Here is a 12990-nt window from a genome sequence, read left to right as displayed (position 1 = left end):
TAGGACTCTGAAGCTCTCTCCTCACCTGTAATCCCATTAGTCCCCTTTGGTCCAACAGAACCTTGTGGTCCAGGTGGTCCTGGTTCACCTTTTGATCATGCAAACATAAAAAATCATCCAAAATTAGAACCTTTTCTTTTAATGTTATCATTTTCAAGGTGTTGTAACTTAAATCTTTAAAAAAATTCACTGGAAATATGTAGTATTATTGTACATTTTAATAAATAAACTTACACAGCCATACAACTTAAAGAATAATAATCAAACATCCTTCTCCATTAAGTGATATTTTCAAGTCAGCCTAAAAGCAGGAGAAGACTCATAAGTCAGTAAACTGACTCAGTAATCACTTTCATATGATATCTGTGTAGAGTTTGATAACATTTACCACATTAGCCAAAGTGATAATCTCTCCTGGCTAACATAAATAAAGGACAACAAATATCTAAAAATAACAAAAAAAATGTAATATAAAAAAAAAGAAGCCTGTTCACAACTTTTATATTTAATGGCTGCTGTGATAGAAACTTTTTTCATTCCTCTTTCCCGGTGACAACCAGTGACCAGAGGCATTATGTTTTCAACTTGTCCAACCGTCTTGTGAACGCAACATCTCAACACCTTGAATGAATTTCTTTATATTTGGCTCAAAAGTCAGTTGCACTCAATATTTAACTGATCCGATTTTGGTGGTTATAGGTCAGAGTAGGGCTGCTCGATTATGGAAAAAATCATAGTCACGATTATTTTGGACAATATCGAAATCACGATTATTCAAACAATTATTAATATGTGCCCTTATTCTGAAGTCTATGCTTTATTCTGTAAATGACTGGAGCGTGCCCAATAAAGTGAATCACTTCCGGTTCAGGTAAACACCGATGCGTGTCTTATTCCTCCGTGAAACCAGGATATCGGTGGCCGGTTATTCAAACCGCTGGTCATCACACACACCACTCGCCTCCTTCACTTTACGGCTGCTTGAGACTGAGTGCCAGTCAGCTAGGCCGCGTTGAAAGCTTTGGGGGAAGGACTGAATTGCACATGTGCGTCTCTTTCGAAAAAAATAATCGTATCAACTTGATTGTAGTAGTTTGGAGATCGTTTGACCCCATAATCGAAATCGTGAATAAATTCATTTAATTGCACAGCCCTAGGTCAGAGGTCAAGATCACTGGTCACAGTGACCTCATGTTGTTGTGAACGTTATATAGGAAGACCCATAGGGAATTTCAAATTTGGCACAAACATTCACTCTGACTTACAGAATTTGGACGTCAAAGGTCAATGTCAATGTGATCTCATCACAATATGTTGTTTTAAGATTTCCTCAGGAGTCGCACAAATTTGACACAACTGTTACTTTGGATTCAGAGATTAACTGATAAGATTGGGTTGGTCAAATTTCAAAGGTCAAAGGTCCAAGTTCAAAGGTCACAGTGACGATGGCCACAAATAACATGTTTTTGGTCTCTTGAACATGACATTTCAAGTCTGCCTTTTGGGCATTCTTCAAATTTGGTTTGTTTTCAGTTGTCACTTGGACTGAAAATAATATGGTCAGATGTCATTGTCAAAGGTCAAAGGTCACAGTGACCTTATGTGAGTCTGGAAATTTGTTTATTTAGAAATGAACATGTATAAACTGCTGTAAATGTCATAAGCACATTTCTTTCATGTTGTGCAGGACTGACACACCTGCTGATCCACGTGATCCCCGCTCTCCCTGCTCTCCTTTGGTTCCTGGCGTCCCCGGACTTCCTCTGTCAGCTGCAATAATGGAGGTCAATAGTTTCAATGAGTCAGCAAATTTGTCCTTAACTTACAAAGGCCAACATTACTAATCTTCTGTTAATACAATAGTCAACAAACTGTGCTCTGCAAAAACACAACAACCTCATCATTTCAATAAAGTTTGGTAAGTTTCCTACACATTGTTTATCTCTTCACTTTTCATGTATTTTTTCACAACTTTGACATTTTTTGTATTTTAGCTTATATGAGGATCTTTTGTTTGAAAACAAGATAAAGCCTGAAAGGTACCCTTTGCTCCTGGCGCTCCTGGTTCACCCTGGTAACCCTTTGGTCCATGATCACCTGCAGACACATCATACACAAATCTCATACACTGCTGTCATCAGTTAAAATAAACTGAGGCCCTGTGTTCTCCCGTGTCACCTAAATAAAATAAGGAAAATGTGGAGGCCGTGGATTTTAGGCATTAAAAGAATCTGTATGATCTGCTATGATCTATAATTTCATCATGACCTTTGACCTTACCCTTCGGCCCCACGGGTCCAGCAGCACCAGCAGCTCCAGCAGGACCTGGGCGTCCCGGCTCACCTTGAGATCAGAACCAAATTTCATTCTCAAATGCTGAAAATCCAGTAACGTTCCATCGATTCAACTTGTGTGACACAAAACATTTTCAACCTTGGTCTCCTTTCACTCCAAAACCAGATGGGCCTGTCTCTCCGCGAGGTCCCATCAGTCCCTCACGGCCCCTAGGTCCTAATGGTCCCTCGGGACCTGGTTCACCTGGACACAAAGAAAGAGAAAATTTGCCCTTGTGGTCTTTCTAACACTGCAAATTGTCTCCACTCAATCTAAACAAGTAATGGAAAACGACTGAAGCTGGACATTACCTGCACTTCCCTTAGGTCCCCTTGGCCCTTCCAGTCCTGGGTGACCATTCTGCCCTTGATTACCTGAAGAAATAAGATACATGGGAGCAGGCAGTGAGTTATGACTTTGTCATCACTGTGAATGAAAAACTCACTACACGTGCAAATTTCTCAGTCTTACCTGGCGGACCAGAGAAACCGCCATTGCCTGCAAAACATAGATTTTAGTGTATAGTCTCCAGTTTACAGAGGTTGATTATTGTATCACACACTTCTGAGGTTTTATGTTTATGAAACTACCTCACCTTTTTGTCCTTGTGCCCCTGGGTCACCTGTAAAGAAACAGCCAGACTTACAGTTTCATACCTGTCAACTGTATACAACATCTCAACATATCAGTTTTTAATGTTTTATAATTTGTGTAAATGTACCTTTGGTCCCTGGCTCTCCTCTCTCTCCTTTAAGTGTTTCTAAAGGTAGAAGAAAAAGGGATGATCAATACATACATGTCCAGGAGGTGGTTTCACTGGTTGGCTATGATCTAACTTCTTTCATTACTATTTAGTCTTACCTCGTACAGTATCCGTTTGGAGCTCAGCCCTGACCAGCTGCTGAACAGTTCTCTGCAGTGCAGTGCTGTCCTGTCTCTGTGTGCTCGTTGTGTCTCCTCCTCCTCCCGGCCCAGCCTCCAGGTTGATGTTGTTATCAGTGCGGGTCAGGGAGATGGTCCTGTCGACATATGCTGGATCCAGTGGCTTGATGATGTTGATGCCAGTGGGGCCCGACACGCGACTGGACTGGACTGGGGCGATGCCAGCGATGGCTTCCAAGGCATCGACGCGGTTCTTTAGGCGTTTCACCTCTTCACCTGTAAAATACGAGAGAAGATGGTGAATGTTTTGAGATCCCCTCTGCTGACCCTGATGAAGGCAGACCCCAGATGCTCGAGAAAAATGGGGGGGTTTTCCTGTCCTACCTAAAGCAATGAGTCCAAAGAGGAGTCCGAGGAGGAGGAGCAGGCTGAGCAGGAGGCCTAGCAGCCACTTCCACCAGCTGCACCAGGAGCAGAAGCCAAAACCTGATTCATCTTTTCGGAACTCTGAAAAACAAAACAAACAAAAGTGACAAATAAGAAGACTGGACTGGATGCATAAAAGCAGCAGATTCATAAAGCATGAGAGTGTGGGGTCAATCCTCTCATCCTAAACCTTCTATTCGTGCTGAATACCTTAAAGGCCAGTGTGTAAGATTTAGGTGCAAAGGATCTATTTGCACAATTAAATACGAAATAATCATAGTGATGTCAAACTAAATTGTAAGAATTGTTGTTTTCTTTACCCTAGAGTAGGCACTATATATTCAAATATTTTATATATACATCAGCAGCGGGATAAACTAAAGACCTTTCGAGTTTTTATGACAACTGAAAGTTTCCACAGGTTCTCACTCATCTTTGGAAGGGGAGAGTGAGGTGAAGGGTATTCAGCTGCAACATGCAACCTACACCACTAGATGTCACTAAATTTAACACACTGAACCTTTAATTAACATATCTCAAACTCAAAAAGTTCTTCTCATGCGATCTGACCAGTTTTAGACAATATTTTGAAAAAATAATTCCTGGCAAGGTTTGTGACAATAGTTGAACATAAACAACAGGAGGGCTGAAATACAGTATAAAGCAGAAAATGGTGGAAAAGACAAACATAAAAACTGGGGCAGTGTACCTGCATAGGTGGCTTTGTCTTTTGTGGCAACCCTTAGGCCTGAAGCTTTGAGAATTAAAACAGCAATTATTACAAACAAGGAGTGTACTGTGTATGATGCCGATTCAAATCAATAGAATTAGTTAAATCTTACCTTTAGTGTCTGCTCCTTCTAACTCTGTGCTGGCTGATAACTTCTGTTTCTCTCTCTTCAGTGAGTCGTCAGGGTAGGTCACTATAAGACAGTTATCAATTATCCATCACAACCTTTATATTATTATAGTTGCCGCAGAATAGCAACTAGGATGTATATCAGTATAAGTATAAGCAGCAGCAGTATTTGAGCAGTAGTACTTTGTATTTTAATGTTTACCAAAGGTACTAGTAGAAGTAGGAGCAGACATGAACTGCTTCGCCGTGACTTTGGTCGCGACCAGCCTCTGTGACTCCATCTTGATGGGAGTGTTCTCCTTCTCTAACAGCACAAAGTCTTTTCCTGGGGAATTGTCAGCAGAGGGACTTCTTGGTCTCACTGTGAGACATAAACAACACCAAATTAAAATCTTTGAGTAACTTAATGAAAATGAACCATCCTCCACTGTTGGTTAAACAGAAATCAGTCCCAAGTTGCACTCTATTGGCCCTTTTATTTGCCTCGATGGAAAGCAGTTTACTAAAGTTCAAGTTACTATGACAGGGTAAGCATATGTATTTTATCCTCCAGTTCATCTGTCTAATCTGGCTTTTATTTTAAATAATTTTGAAATTGTTGCTCACCTGTGTTTGGGCTTACTCCAAGGCCGGATAGATTTTTGTGCACACCATAAACTGTGAAGTGACAAAAACACATCTTCAAAAAGTACAAAATAGTTTTATTTGTCTAATTTAAAATGATGCTCCAAACCACATTTAAACCTGATTTTCTTGTATATGTTGTTGCTATTTACCTATTGGAGAGTTTCCTCCTGCTAGAGAGGGAAGAGTTGGGCTGGTACTGGTCAGATTGTTCTGAACACCGTACACTGGAGCTGAGACAGAGATAAATGGAGCTGTCAGTGAGAGTTGAGGACGTGAAACCCCTGGAGACAGTGATGGATGAGGCTCACCTGCGCTGCTGGCAGAGAGGCCACTGCTCACATAGGGAGAGCTGAGAGTCATGTTGTTCTGAAGTGCTGGACCTGGACACAGCACAACACAACACAACACAATGCATCACAATACAACATAGCACAACCTTATTTGATTTATTTATTTAACAATCTTAGCTGGCAAAGATACTTTACATAATTATAATATTTATATATATGAAAATTGTATTTTGCACAACAATAAAGATCAACATCTTTTGATCCCATTTGATGAATTCATTGATTTGTTGTGTTGGAGATATTGTATATCATATATGTTTATACATATATATTTGTATATCTTTACATATTCATGTTTAAACTACATGTAATCATTTTTTTATTTACTGTTTATATAACCAAGAAAGCCTCAATGACATTCAAATCTTCTTTCCTATAGTGTATAAATATCTATGAACTATGTATGGAGATTTTAGTTTTTGCTAGTATGAATAAAATCTTTATTTTATTTCAGTTTATATAACTATAATAATAGCTGTTATTGTTATTATTGTCATTATCATTAATACTATATTAGATATTATCAGAATAAAACACACCACACATTTGGCATGCAATGGTTAACGAGTTAGATACAATATTGCAATAGGTTATAAAACCATAATCTGTAAAAAAATATCCTCAGGAAACAGAAAACCAGTTAGTATTACTGGCTTTAATGGTTGTCATGTGTATTTTACGGACCTGACTGGTAAAGAGGGGAGGAGGTGGACAGGTTGTTGTGGTTCGTGTTGTAACTGTAGCTACTGCTCACACCTCCAGGCCAATTGCTGCCATAGGGGAGGTCTAAAAAGGACAAATGAATATGTCAGACAAACCCATAAAAACTATAAAAATTATGAAATGCTGTGCAGAGTTAATATAGCCGTTCATTACATTACATTACATAACATGAGTTTCAGTTACAACTGTGGTGTAGAATTGCAAATCTGCAAACATTATTAGAAGAAATAAGAGCATTTTTCAGAAGTATCTTCTTTCCTGTTGACCACTGAGTGGGAAGCGTCTCTGAAACAATAATCTGTGTTGTTGAAGAAGAGGTGAGAACTTCTCATTTACTGCATAGGCCTATTCCATTCATTCTCATTTTTACTGATTCAGCGCTGCTCTGAACACTTTGCCCTCCAGCCAGTATCAGAGCTCCCCAGACCAAAGGTGGAATATCTGAAATAAAACCACTTTTTCACATAAAGGACACGAGCGCTGAATGTCTGAACCTGTGCTGGAGCTCTCAGACATGCTCCTGGCCTCCACACTGGCCTTCCTCGGGATGGGCAGCGTGTTGTTAGGGGACTGAGTGGGGCTGGTGCTGGTGGAGTTTCCTCTCAGCAGACGCTTCACATCATCCAGCTCCGTCCCTGCACAGCACATTTACATTTGAACTCAAGTTACAAACTGGTTTTAGTTGGTGATTACAGTTAATGTATAGCATTAGATATATATATATATACATGGATGTGCTAATTCATACTCACAACGTGCTGGGGGAGAAGCACTCTGAAGTCTGGCTCTGATCTCACTCTCTTAAAAATGACAACATGGTTAGTAAATAATCTCATGTATGTAAGTGACATGTATTGATTATATGCTCCCCTTCATGGTTTACCTCTGCTCTGAGTTCTCCCCCTGGTGGCAGAACTTGAAGTGGCATTTGATGTGCCTGCAAGAAATTCATTAACGATATACTTTGTACTTCCTTTGCACATTCCAGAAAACAATCCAAGATTGTATGTTAACACTGACCGTAGTCTTTCCTGGTGTACTCTGGAGAAGAGCTTGTGCTTGAACTTTCTGAAACACAAAAAGCCTTCACTTTACACTTTCTTCTCCAAATCCTGCAACATGTTGCTGCTGACACCTCTTACACACTCCAATCAATATTGTGAAAAAATAACAGTGATCAGCTTTTGACCAATAACCAACCATCAAACACATCTGGGAGAGCTGCTGCCATGCTGCTCCTGCTCCTCTTCTCTTTTGGAGAATAAGTGATTGCAGAGGAAGACCCTCTCTTTGCTTCACCGTATCCACCTGAACTGCAGCTGGTCTTTGTCCCTGTAGATACAGCACCTTGACCCCCCTCCTTTTTTCCATCTCTGCCATCAACGATAAAACCAGAGTACATGCCAGAGGACCCCCCTCCCTCAGCACTGAGCCCTGACCCGGAGGACCCCCCTCCAGCAGCCCTGAACCCTGCCCCGGAGGACCCCCCTCCAGCAGCCCTGAACCCTTCCCCAGAGCCCCCAGAGGCTGCAGAGCCCTCAGCAGAGGATGCTCCTACAGTAGTGATGCCTCCGGTGCCGTTGTTTGCTCCTGAACCACCGGAGCGGCTGGATGTTACCACAAATGAGTTGCTTGTGCCTTTGGAGCCTCCCGACACAGCTCTTCCCTCACCTTGGGGGTAAAAAGAAAAACATATTTAAAAATGGAACTCCTATGTTTTTTACATCTCTGAAAGACATATCCTATCATGTCCTTCGTCAAATACTCGGATGGCTGATATCCAATTAAACCAACAGACAGAACTGTCACTGTTATTGCCTGACCTTTGGAAATTTTGTGATTATCAAATAACATTCCTGAGATAAGAGTGCACTCGCCTGGTTCTGTGCCTGAGCATGCCCAATTCCTCTGCACCATGAAATACCTGCTCTCTTAGACGAGACTGATTTATGACAGGTACCTATAACACAGCTGGTTCTGGAGCTGCCCAGGATCATGATCCCTCAGGTCTAAAACCTATTAAGCTGCCACCCAAGGACTTCAAAGTTGCATTCACTGTTTGACCACCAGGAAGCAGCAGGGCGACCACCAAAAACAGCACTGATGCATCTAGTTGATCTGGTTAATGGGAGTTGAAAACAGTTTATTCCAAGAGACACAGAAAAACACAGCCTTTCTACTAAAAATGGCTGCAAGCTGCTTCTACCAACATGACTGATCAGAGCTGTGAGACTGATCTGAGAAGCCAGGAGGCCAAAACACCTTGCCGAACATAAAGATGATTCGGTCGATAATTCTCACACAACCTATCACCACATTACAGATCAGTTATTTAAGACATTGTCAATGACAGGATATTAGTTGCAGCTTTAATCCTGGGAAGGGTACAGATTTGTGTATGACAATTTTTTTAAATGTATTCATTAAATAAAAATTCATCATCTTACTGTATGTACACTGGTGTTCTTAAATCTTCTGTCATGTCACTTTTAAAGATTTGTTTCAATGTTGGAAGTTTTTACTTTTTTTCTACAAGAGACGGTGGGTGGTTTGTTGCTTTTGTCGACAGCGTACTACAAAACTTAAATGCATAAAAGTTAAAAGGTGAATACATCACTGTACTACCAGTTTCTGTGTAAAGCCAGCCACATTTGAACACTTTTCACATGTTACCTTTGTTCCCTGCTCCAGCTCCTCCTCCACCATAGCTGATTGTCTTGACTGGAGTGAACTTGTCCATCGAGTGTTATCTGTTGCAAAAACAAAAACACAGCATATATAGTTTGTGAGTAAAAGCTGTAATACTTTGTTAAACATGAAAGACTAAAGCTGGAGGCTCATTGCACTGAACTGGAATGTTAATATACCTTAAGTCAGGATCTGCACATATTCCTTTTGAGCAAGTAATATTTTTCTACGGTTGTGTTTCTATCCTTTGTAGTCAGGTCCCTTGTGGAAAGGGCTCTTTGGAGTCCGACATGCCACGGACTTGAAGGGCTCACTGAGACTCACTGAGACGCTGTATAGAAGTTCCATGAGCTCATTGTTCACATGATGGATGTGGCATTGCTTTTGACAAAAAAAGACCCACAATATGGACGCATATTACAAAGAATCTGGGCTGAAAGGGATCTGAGGTTTCAGTCATAGCTGGAGGTAATGACATTAAATCTTTGTCCACCTGCCGCACAGGCAGTAACAGATCCTTCAGTTCTGTGGAAAGTGACATGTACAGACTCACTCAGCGCACAGGCAAAAGTTCAAGTTAATTTGATTTAATAGCAAGATCATTTTAAATGTGAATGCAAAAAATGTTGAATGAATCAGCCAGTTTTCAAGTCACTGTAAAAATGTGTTTGTCGGTTTATAAATGGATTATATTTTAAATGATTGTGTAATCATTAGTGTGTAATGGAGTAGGGCTGGTAGTACTGTCTGCTACGGTGTAATTTTACAACTGATGGGAACCAGAGTCTCAAGTCTCCAAGTGGAGCTTCAAGAAAATCTCATGGGCTAATTGTTTTTCTACTGAAAATCAAGAAACCCCAATGTCAGGAGGATTCAGGTCCACGTGGTTGTTTTCTCTGAGAAAAGCAACATGCCTGTGGAAATAAAAACTTTAACTCCAAATTAAATCTCGACGAAAAACTTTGCAGATTATAAAACATCACAGCTACCTCTTTAAAGTAATGTGATGATTTTACACACGCACACACGCACACAAATACACACGCACACACACGCACATGCACACAAACACACATACACACATCGTACACACATGCACACGCACACACACAGAAACCGTCCCCTCAGAAAAAAAACGCATTAGAAGTAAAGAGCAACAGTATTTCAGGCTAATCCAGCCTGGGGGATTGCTGCTGTATTCGTATTGTTGTGATCGTTGTGATTCTTTTCAACCAACCCACTATTTGACTCTTTTACTTGTATTACTGTTACAGTGCATTCTAGCATTGAGCATTATTTTCCCATATGTCAACAAAGAGACAGTCCTCTCTTCACCCGACGTAAGGCTGGGCAACAACTGGAATTTTGTGTGTGCCTCAATGTATGTTTGTTGAGATTTGGGTAATATGTGAGTGGTGAATGGTAGGTTTGGCTGCCGATGAGGTTGCAGCTTCACCCTACTAGAGTTAGTAAAATATAATAACATAGATATTCGAAAATGGAGGAGAGGTTGAAGTCACACAAGCAAAAAATAAGTAATAATAAAATGAAACACTAACTATACAAATTAATCTATATGCAGTAATTTTCCCATGCTAATCTGTTCACTAAGGACTGGAATGCACTATTTTCCATTGCTGTGTTATTTTATATAAAATGAATCCAAATATCATGGTGATTACAGCCTAGTTTCCAAATAGAGTCAGTTTTGTATTATTTACTTATGCTAGTTATATTTGCCTTCTCAGGCCATCAAGCTTTTATGTAAAAGAACAGTGCATTTGATTTCATAAATACATTTGAAGTGAATATTACGCTGCTATTTAATCATCATCTAATTATCTAGAGCAGGGGTTTTCAACCAGGGGTCCGCGGCCCCCTGGTGGTCCGCGTCGGTATTGCAGGGGGTCCGCGAAATTCGCTTTGATATTTCAACACATTTCCAGATGACTCTGGAATATCGTGAAAAATATATAAAATAAGTAAAATATGTCTAAAATGATATTAAGGTGATGAGGGGAACCTTGAAACCGGCTTGGGGCTAGAAACTGCCAGTAGTTTTCCCCTGTGCATGCGTGTTTAAGGTAGATGTAGAAGAGCGGTTGAGCTAGGTAGAAAAACTCTTGGAGGTCTTGGAGATTCAGTTTGTATGATGGGAATTTTTATTTTCCCAAAAATAAGGCCCATATAGACAGAATTAATAATGAAAATATTAAATAAAACAAAAGAGCGAAAAACAAATACTTTGTAATAAGAAGAATAAATTGGCAAAACAATTACCTGCCATAGCAGTCAACTTTACCACGTTCACTGGTTGAGAAACAATTTCTTAGGAGAGCTCTAAGACACACACACACAGAAGTACTCACCCACCACCCTCCCCCCAACACTAGCAGTAGGTGGGATTTGCTGCTGGTGATCATGAGGTTAAACTTAAATAGGCCTCAATTGTTCGTGTGATATTGTATGATTATCATTTGTGACATATTCTGCATTACTTTGTCATCTTCCCTCTTCAGTTGTAGCCCCAGTTTATGTTGATTGTTATTGATCACCGTTACTTTAACGTTCTCTCAACATGTTGGCTACATGTACATTTACGTCATGAACGTTATATATTGATGTATACATGGTTCTGAGATGCAGTACAACTACAAACTGCATTTTAATTTTGTTTTCAATTCTTAAGCACCGAAAATCAACCGTTTTTGTTGTTTTTTTACACAGATTTTTCTAGATTTGTTTGAGGTTTTTAAATAAAACCATCATGGAAAACCAAATGTTAAAACTTCCTTCTAGCCACATGCACGCACACACACATGCGTGCGCGTGGGCACATCAGTGGGCCGCGGATAACTTTCTAGTCAGAATGGTGGTCCCTGGGACAAAACCAGTTGAAAACCCCTGATCTAGAGTTCAATAGGATTGTTTGTTTTTTTAAGCTCACCATCTGGCATCAGCAAGCTTCTTAAAATCCAGAGATACATAAAACTAAAATATAGACTTATTCATAATGTTTAAAAAGTTTTTCCATCAAAAGCAACAGTTTGAGGTGTCTTGCTGTCTTTTGGGTAATATTCAAGCTCAGGGAACCTATTCAGCTGTAGCAAAATCAGAATGTAGCTGAAGGCTATTTCACAAACATTACCTCCACAAGACCACCTGAACAGCCTGAAGCCACATAATGCGCAGTGAAAAGCAGATGAATAGAGATCAGCCCACATTTTTACATTTGGATTTCAGAGTATATATTAACATACCTTTCTCAACTTGCTTTGTTAGAGCAAAGAGTCTAGACTGAGCAGACAGTAAGTTATATGCCTGATAATTAAAGTTCTTTTTATATTCCACACTTTCAGGTACAGTATCAATATCTCTTGCTGCTAACTCTGCAAGCTCCCAGCACCTAGTTTATCGTCTAAGTTTTTGTGTTCAACTATTTGTTGAAACTTCCCCATGTCCCCATTATATATGATATTACGATACTAGAATGCAAATATAAATGTACCTTAAAGATGATCAGAATGAATAGTATCTTTTTTTTAGAACCTCACAACTTGTATTAGTTGATTATAACCATTTGCTCCCTTTGTATGATCAATCAAGTTTATCCTGACCTATCAATTCCACGGAGTTGTGAACACTTCTGCTCTTTTCACTGTGAGCATGTGAACAGCTAATGATATACAACCTGTACGTCTCTCAGCAGAGCAATAAACGTTGATGCAGTCCTCTACTATTATCATAGTTTTATCTGTTATTTGTGACTAGTATACTTTAAAGCAGGAGACAGGTGTTTTGATTAAGTGCTCAGATGTCCAGCGACAACCTGAAAACCAGATTTTGAAATATTACTGAGGTTAATTTCTGTTTTACTTACCTTTTACCACATTTATGCAAAAATAATCCCGTCACCGCTTTATGCCCACCATCAGAAGAAATAATCTCACTGTCCTGTTCTGTATATCTCTGTGCATAAAGTCCAGATGCTGAAGGGATACACTGTGCCGTGCGAGGGACTTACATGTGCCTGCAGAGTTTATGTATTAGCTTTGTCTGATTCATAGCTTCAGTCGACAAGTTCCAACAAGGTAGAGGGGG

At 39.9% G+C, this 12990-nt stretch overlaps 1 protein-coding gene across 1 annotated transcript in view; it reads right to left on the bottom strand.

Moving 5' to 3' along the window:
* LOC128433074 (collagen alpha-1(XVII) chain) overlaps window positions 1-12990 on the bottom strand; it is a 24098-nt gene extending 11108 nt beyond the window's left edge. Inside the window, exons 1-25 of the mRNA XM_053417752.1 lie at window positions 12770-12990; window positions 8875-8951; window positions 7402-7872; window positions 7222-7269; window positions 7085-7138; window positions 6954-7001; window positions 6696-6836; window positions 6163-6264; window positions 5437-5508; window positions 5278-5358; window positions 5108-5158; window positions 4704-4862; window positions 4485-4565; window positions 4352-4396; window positions 3601-3723; window positions 3196-3492; window positions 3056-3094; window positions 2930-2956; window positions 2806-2832; window positions 2646-2708; window positions 2434-2538; window positions 2281-2343; window positions 2044-2097; window positions 1699-1770; window positions 26-88 (exon numbers count right to left, since the gene is read on the bottom strand). Coding sequence (XP_053273727.1) covers window positions 26-88; window positions 1699-1770; window positions 2044-2097; window positions 2281-2343; window positions 2434-2538; window positions 2646-2708; window positions 2806-2832; window positions 2930-2956; window positions 3056-3094; window positions 3196-3492; window positions 3601-3723; window positions 4352-4396; window positions 4485-4565; window positions 4704-4862; window positions 5108-5158; window positions 5278-5358; window positions 5437-5508; window positions 6163-6264; window positions 6696-6836; window positions 6954-7001; window positions 7085-7138; window positions 7222-7269; window positions 7402-7872; window positions 8875-8941 — 2353 coding nt within the window. The 5' untranslated portion in view covers window positions 8942-8951; window positions 12770-12990. The remainder of the gene's footprint in view (window positions 1-25; window positions 89-1698; window positions 1771-2043; window positions 2098-2280; window positions 2344-2433; window positions 2539-2645; window positions 2709-2805; window positions 2833-2929; window positions 2957-3055; window positions 3095-3195; window positions 3493-3600; window positions 3724-4351; window positions 4397-4484; window positions 4566-4703; window positions 4863-5107; window positions 5159-5277; window positions 5359-5436; window positions 5509-6162; window positions 6265-6695; window positions 6837-6953; window positions 7002-7084; window positions 7139-7221; window positions 7270-7401; window positions 7873-8874; window positions 8952-12769) is intronic.

The sequence above is a fragment of the Pleuronectes platessa genome, chromosome 3 (assembly GCF_947347685.1).
Source record: "Pleuronectes platessa chromosome 3, fPlePla1.1, whole genome shotgun sequence".
NCBI classification, from domain to species: domain Eukaryota; kingdom Metazoa; phylum Chordata; class Actinopteri; order Pleuronectiformes; family Pleuronectidae; genus Pleuronectes; species Pleuronectes platessa.
Note: the sequence above shows the minus strand (reverse complement) of the source record. Positions and strands in the feature narration are given on the sequence as shown.